The 7,316-nt window shown below is 45.1% G+C and overlaps 1 protein-coding gene across 1 annotated transcript; it reads left to right on the top strand.

Moving 5' to 3' along the window:
• Window positions 1-3,043: 3,043 nt before the first annotated feature.
• Window positions 3,044-5,552, top strand: LOC310667760 (uncharacterized protein). Its single transcript, XM_083420687.1, has 3 exons — window positions 3,044-3,283; window positions 3,400-3,439; window positions 4,682-5,552. The coding sequence occupies exons 1-3, from the start codon at window positions 3,062-3,064 to the stop codon at window positions 5,185-5,187; spliced, it is 768 nt and encodes a 255-aa protein (XP_083276813.1). The 5' UTR covers window positions 3,044-3,061; the 3' UTR covers window positions 5,188-5,552.
• Window positions 5,553-7,316: the final 1,764 nt, after the last annotated feature.

The raw sequence follows: 7,316 nt of genomic DNA, 5'->3' as shown, positions 1-7,316 counted from the left end.
CAGGCCAGTGTTTCCCAGTTGTCAGGGTTTATACTACATTTTTAAAGATTTGCATTGAAAGAGCCTTAAAACCTCTTTTGTTGACCACCAGCATTACACTTTCCATTTTTAAGTTCAGAATAGAGTAGTCGCTTTGGAAGGCAATAATCGGGCATCTGAACAACATGGCCAGTCCAACGAAGTTGATGTTGAAGAATTACTGCTTTGACACTGGTGATCTTTGCTTCTTCCAAAACACTGGCATCAGTTTGCCTGTGTTCCCAAGTGATGTGTAAATTTTTTTGGAGAAACCGTTGATGGAATCTTTCAAGAAGTTGGAGATGGTGTTTATAAGTGATCCATGTTTCGCAAGCATACAGTAAGGTTGGTAGTACAATAGCTTTGTAAACAAGCATTTTGGTTTCCCTGTGAATGTTCCGGTCCTCAAACACTCTGCACTTCAGATGGGAGAAAGCTCCACTCACAGAGCTCAGATGATGCTGGATTTTGACGTCCATGTTGGCCCTTGTGGAAAGATAACTGTCCAGGTAGGAGAAGTCATGTACATTTTCCAATGTTACACTGTTGAGTTGGATTTGTGGCACTGCAGAGGGGTTATTTTGTACTTGTTGGTGCAGCACTTTGGGGTTTTTTTTTTGATGTTGAGTGATAGGTCAAGTTTTTCATAAGTTTCTGTGAAGATATTTAGGATGGTTTGGAGGTCAGCCTCTGAGCATGTGCACACTACGCTGTCATCAGCATACTGAAGATCTATGACAGAATTACGGTAACCTTACTCTTTGCTTTCAGCCTGCTCAGATTAAAGAGCTTTCCATCTGTTTGATACATCATTTCTACTCTAGTGGGGAGTTTCCATTCAACAAAGTGTAGGATCATGGCAATGAAAATAATGAATAGAGTTGGGGTGATAACACTGCCTTGTTTAACACCTGATCCCCATGTGAATAGTTCATTTTGAGATGGTTGCTGTCATATTATCATGGAGGATCCAAATGATGCTCACAAATTTATCTGGGCAGCCAATTTTCAGAAGGACAGTCCACAGGGCATTATGATTTACTGTGACAAATCCTTATTGAATGCCATATACAGGGGTTGGTATTGCTCTCTGCATTTTTCATGAAGCTGTTGAGCGGTGGAAATCATGTCCACTGTCCCCCAGAAGGTCTAAAACCATTTTGGAATTCAGGAAGGGTTGCCTCAGATATTGTTAAGAGATGGTTTGCTAAGATTCTTACAAGAATTTTGCTGGTTGCAGCTAATAGAGAGATGCCTTGATAGTTTACGCAATCCATTCTGTCACCTTTTAAAAACTGAAGTTAGCGGGGGTTGGGGGGTATGTATGCAAGTAGGTAGCCATGCCTAATGCACAAACTAGCCGGGCACCAGCCCTGGTGGAACCATACAGTACATCCTAAAGACACCACAATCTCCAGTGACCTTCTTTGCAAAGAAACCAAACCCCTGGGTGAGGGCAACAATATATCCGTCTGGCTGTATCGTGCTTCAACCAAGGAAGATCAAACTGAGCCTTTGTGAATTAACATGGGGTCCCACTCTGGCTACAGGTGGATTTGAATCAGGCGAGTAACCAGGGCTGGATTTAGGCTTGATGAGGCCCTAAGCTACTGAAGGTAATGAGGCCCTTTATATGTCCAGCTGTCCTTTGTCAACAACAAATTGTTGCGGTTTTTTGTGTTGAATATATGCTACACGGTAATTTATGGACCTAATAGGTATCTAAAGCCATTTGCACATAACAAATAGAAGCCTACACAACACAAAACACTTGCTGTATGTAAGTTTTATTTTATTTGTTTTTTATCTTATATTTTGGAAATGTACAGTCATATCTCATGTTACATCTGCTTCATGTTACGTTTTTTCAGGTTGCGTCCCGCGGCGACCCAGAAGTACCAGAAAGGGTTACTTCCAGGTTTCGCCGCTCATGCATGTGCAGTAGCGCTAAATCGCGCTTCGCGCTTGCGCACAAGAGCCAAATCGTGCCATGCCCATGCGCAGATATGGCACTTCAGGTTGCGGGCTTTTCACGTTGCAAACAGGACTCCGGAACAGATCCCTTTCGCAACTGGAGGTACCACTGTACATCCATTTTTCTTCCCCTTTAATTTTTTGTGGGGCCCCCAAGAGAGTGGGGCCCTAAACTATAGCTTGTTTAGCTTATATGTAAATCCGGCACTGAGAGCAACCAACATTTAACAAACAATGGGGAGAGGAGGGGGCGGAGATAAAGAGCCAGGAAAGGAGAGAAACAAAATGCGAAAAAATCGTAGCATCGTAATCGTTGGATGAACCCTCAGGGTTCTCTACTCCAACCCCGACAACTAAACTAAACTAATAGGTAAAGGTAAAGGGACCCCTGACCATTAGGTCCAGTCGTGACCGACTCTGGGGTTGCGACGCTCATCTCGCTTTATTGGCCGAGGGAGCCAGCATACAGCTTCCGGGTCATGTGGCCAGCAGGACTAAGCCGCTTCTGGCGAAATCAGAGCAGCGCACGGAAACGCCGCTTACCTTCCCGCCGGAGTGGTACCTATTTATCTACTTGTACTTTGACATGCTTTCGAACTGCTAGGTTAGCAGGAGCAGGGACTGGGCAACGGGACCACACCCCGTCGCAGGGATTCGAACCGCCGACCTTCCGATCGGCAAGTCCAAGCAGCATAGTGGTTTAAACCACAGTGCCACCCGCGTCCCCCTACTAAACTAATAGAGTACCAAGAAAACTAAACTAAACTAAAAACTAAACTAAACTAAACTAAAAACTAAACTAAACTAAACTAAACTAAACTAAACTAAAAACTAAACTAAACTAAACTAAACGAGCACAAAAAAGAAAAAGAGTACCAAAAAAAGTTCTTTCATTCTTAATAGCCGAGGGAATTCCAACAGGAACAGGTTTTCTCCTCGTCGCTGCTGACAAGCTGTGCCGGCCCCTTTTCAGGGATGTCCCGTCGACAGCGCTGGGCGGAGCGGGCAGGCGGCTATACTTAAACAGAGCCGGGCCGGCAGGCGAGGGAATTGGGCAGCGGTCGGCGCGATGGATGTCCCCGGCGAGAGCGAGAGCTGTCGGCGCGGCGTGTGGCGCGCTTCCCTCGCCGTGCGGTGCGCTCTGCTGCTGGCCGTGTGCGCCCTGGTTGCCTCGCTGACGGCGCTCGCCACGGTCCTGGCGCGTCGGGCGCAGGAGCCGCCGCTGGCGCTGCAGCCCCCGATGCCGCCGACGCCAGTGCCTTCTGGCTCTGAGAAATCGCAACATGCGAAGGTACCCTAAAGCTCATCTAGTCCAACCCCGCGCGAGGCGGCCAGCGCCAAAACAAGCCTTTCCCCATTTCTGCTGCTCCGACGCATCTAACGCCAGACTTCTCTTTTCTTTTTCAGAATTGTACTCGCCTCGTCTTTAAGATCAGCGAAGGTACAAGTAAGTATCCCTGCTCACTTGGAGTCCAGAAAGAAGGCCTTGTGGGATCGGGGTCACACACTAGGACTGTGGAGAAGGTGCTTCAAAATGCAATGACCAGGGATCTCTCTGGAGTGCATAGAATAACCCCTGTTTTAGAACAGCTACACTGGTTGCCAGTTTTGCTTCCAGGCCTGATTTAACAGCTCCTAACAGTAAGAGCTGTTCGACAGTGGAATTTGCTGCCAAGGAGTGTGGTGGAGTCTCCTTCTTTGGAGGTCTTTAAGCAGAGGCTTGACAACCATATGTCAGGAGTGCTCTGATGGTGTTTCCTGCTTGGCAGGGGGTTGGACTCGATGGCCCTTGTGGTCTCTTCCAACTCTATGATTCTATGATTCTAATGTGTTCACACGAGTGTTTGAAGCCCTTAATTATTTGGGGCTCCAAACATCTGAAAGACTGCCTCCATTCCTACCAACCTTCTTAGCTATAAAGATCTGCAGAGGGGGCTCTGCCACCCTCAGAAGTACAGAGAACGGCAGCCTGGGAAACAGTTTCCTCTGTGGCAGCCCCTAAATGGTGGACTCCCTCCATACAGAGGTGTGCCTAGCACCTTTATTCAGGGCCGGATTTCGGTTTGATGAGGCCCTAAGCTGCTGAAGATAATGGGACCCTTTATATGTCCAGCTGTCCTTTGTCAACAACAAATTGCCGCTGTTTTTTGTGTTGAATATATGCTATATGGTCATTTATGGACCTAATTATCTAAAGTCATTTGCACATAACAAATCAGAGCCTACACAACACAAAACACTGTTGCTGTATGTAGGTTTTATTTTATTTGTTGTTTATCTTATATTTTGGAAGTGTGGATCCAATTTTTTCCCCTTTAAATGTTTTGGGCCCCCAAAAGAGTAGGGCCCTAAGCTATGGCTTGTTTAGCTTATACGTAAATCTGGCACTGCCTTCATCGTACAGCGTTGAATGTGTACATTGTACAGCTCCATAAGGTATTTTGTGTTGAGGGAATTGCCTCTTCTGCTGAATTTATACTATTCTGGTTACTGCATTCATGTAACTTGCCCAGGAAGCTTTGTACAGGTGAAAGGTTGATAAAGAATCTTATAAATACAAGAAATAAGTCTTCTATGAGACTCCAAGGAAACTGGTGGGTGGCTCTGTTGGGTTCCTGCTGGGATGATGCAAAGGGACTGGTTGCTGTGGTGTGACAGATGTTCCCACTTGATTCCTCTCTTTTTACAGCACGCTTAAGGAACAGGCAACTGAACTGGTGGGATTGTAAAGTTGACGGAACAATATGTAGCTCAATATTTGAATACAATTCTTCAAGACTGGGAATTAAGCATGATGGCCTGTACAGCATCTATGCCCAGATGAATATTTCACACCAGTTATCTAATGTTAAAGAGAAGGTGAATATCAGCCTCATCATCCATGGCCATCGTGACGGACACTCTTTCCGTATTCTGACCCTCCCGTTGAGTTACCCTGCTACAGCGCATACAAAGGAAACTGCAGTCACCGTTTTCATGGATGTCTCATCTTATCAACTGAAAGAGAATGATAAACTTTCCGTGGAATTAATGGCAATTAAGACATACAACAGCTGGACCCTTAGTCCCAAGGGAAACTTTTTTGGTATCTCCCAGGTTCCTGCAGAGCCTATTTCAGAAGAAACTGGAGTCAAATGCCGTTCTTCGGTGTGTGGAATGGAGAAGGGTGCTCAAGAACTTTTGGACAACGCTTGAGACAATTCCTCTGGATCAAAAATGACAGCTGTAATTGTGTGCAGGCTCATGCAGATTACAGGATCTGGAGAGAACCAGGACCAGAACTTCAGTGGGGAACTTGACATTCAAGACTGTTCCAAGTGCTGCTGTGAAATGCATGGATCTGTGTGGCAACTGGGACAATGTGTGGATAATTGGCACATGTCGTGCCTGTGTTTCACTGTGTGGCAATCACTCTGTGTGATTGGGAAGAAAAGGGGGCAAGCTTTGCTGCTAGCAGTGGTTTTGGGAATCCGCTCCTGAGAATGGGGTTGGGCTTGCTGACCTTTGAAGATCCTTTCATTCTTATTAGATTTATATCTTAATCTACTGTACGAAGTACCGTATTTTTCGCTCTATAAGACGCACCAGACCACAAGACGCACCTAGTTTTTGGAGGAGGAAAACAAGAAAAAAAATATTCTGAATCTCAGAAGCCAGAACAGCAAGAGGGATCGCTGCGCAGTGAAAGCAGCAATCCCTCTTGCTGTTCTGGCTTCTGGGATAGCTGCGCAGCCTGCATTCGCTCCATAAGACACACATTTCCCCTTACTTTTTAGGAGGGAAAAAGTGAGTCTTATAGAGCAAAAAATACGGTAGGTAAAATCAAGCTGAATATGTGACAGATTTCAGTCAGGCAGCAATTCCGGAATAATATTATGCAACTCATGAGATCTACACCAGCAGATGTGTGCCTGTCTTTACCCCATCCTGATATTGCTGCCCAGAGTGACATGTCTTTAGCTGTGATTCCTTCATGGGGTGGGACTAGATGAGCTTTGGGGGGCCCATTTCCAGCTCTACAGTTCTGTGATTCTTCTTATTTGGAGGTTGCAGCGGTCCTGGTTGCCTCTGGTGCTGGTCACTCAGTTTGTTGCATGCTGGCTTCCAGGAGATCCCAAACAAACCATTCCCTTTCCTTCTGCCTCAGACGGTATGGGTGGATCTCATACAAGTTGCTCCTGAAAACACTATCAAAACCTTTATACATCCGTTTGTTTGACTGGGTGGCTGGCTCCACACCCTCTGCTTAGTCTATGCCCAGCTTCCAAAGAGATATGCTGAGATTCACGGAGATCCTTGCTGTCTGCATGTTAATGACTGCGCTTTCTGTTCCCAGTCCGTTTTGCCCATTCCTTCCCAGTTAGTGACTTAGATCTCTGCTTTGGTGAATTTTTGCATTCACCTGTGTTCTGGGGCAGTGAAAGCACTGAAAACAAAAGTACTAAAGGAGCACATTAGTGATTTGCTTTCTCTTCCATCCCACAAAACACCCTGAAAATATCCAGCACTAATTAATAGCCCAGATCCAGACTAGAAAATGGGGGGTGGGAAACATACCTAATTTATATTTTATTTATGTTTCTTGATGTTGCAACAGTGTATTTTATTGACATATTTAATCTTTGTATTTTATTTTGAATTGTATTTAATATATGGCAAAGTAGTTGCATACACCAGTGTCTTAAACCTGCACATCTGTAAGAGTGTATCTGGATATACCTCTGCAGTCTTGAAGGCTTGCTTTCCTGCCTTTCTATTTGCCCAATACTCTTCTCTCCAAAGCATCTCTGCTTATCAGTCTCCAGAGGCCACAGGCAACTAGATGTTTCAGGTAAGCAAGTACACAGAATTCCTCTCAAGCAGCTGAGCGGGCTGACAGAGGAGAGACAGATCAGGCCAGCATCGTGGTTTCTGTGCTAGGCCATGGGAGGAGGGAGGAGAGTAGATTTCTTCATGGCCGGCTTGAAAATGCAGGATACATGCATTTTAGCTGGCTAGTTTAGAAAGAAAAAATCACAACTATTGTATGTGTGTTTTCAAGGCTGCTGCGGATAAACACCCACATCTCAGTTACATGAGTCAAATGTACTGCCAGTAGTAATTCTGAGAAAATCCTGTTATAATTTTTTTTTAGGAAACTCTGTTGAAGGATATGATCTGTCTGTCTTGATCCTATATTAGGATCAAGGGTTGTAAAATGCACCAAGAATTTAGCATCTAGAGGGCCATGGGTTCCTCATTTCTCATTTTATCCTGTGAATTGCCCTGAGACCAGCAGGTATAGGGTGGTATACAAATTAAATAAATTAATAAAATTAATAAAT

Source organism: Podarcis tiliguerta, assembly GCF_965153285.1.
Source record: "Podarcis tiliguerta genome assembly, chromosome: 17".
NCBI classification, from domain to species: Eukaryota; Metazoa; Chordata; class Lepidosauria; order Squamata; family Lacertidae; genus Podarcis; species Podarcis tiliguerta.
The sequence above is the reverse complement of the archived record's forward strand: the minus strand, read 5'-3'. Positions and strand labels throughout refer to the sequence as shown.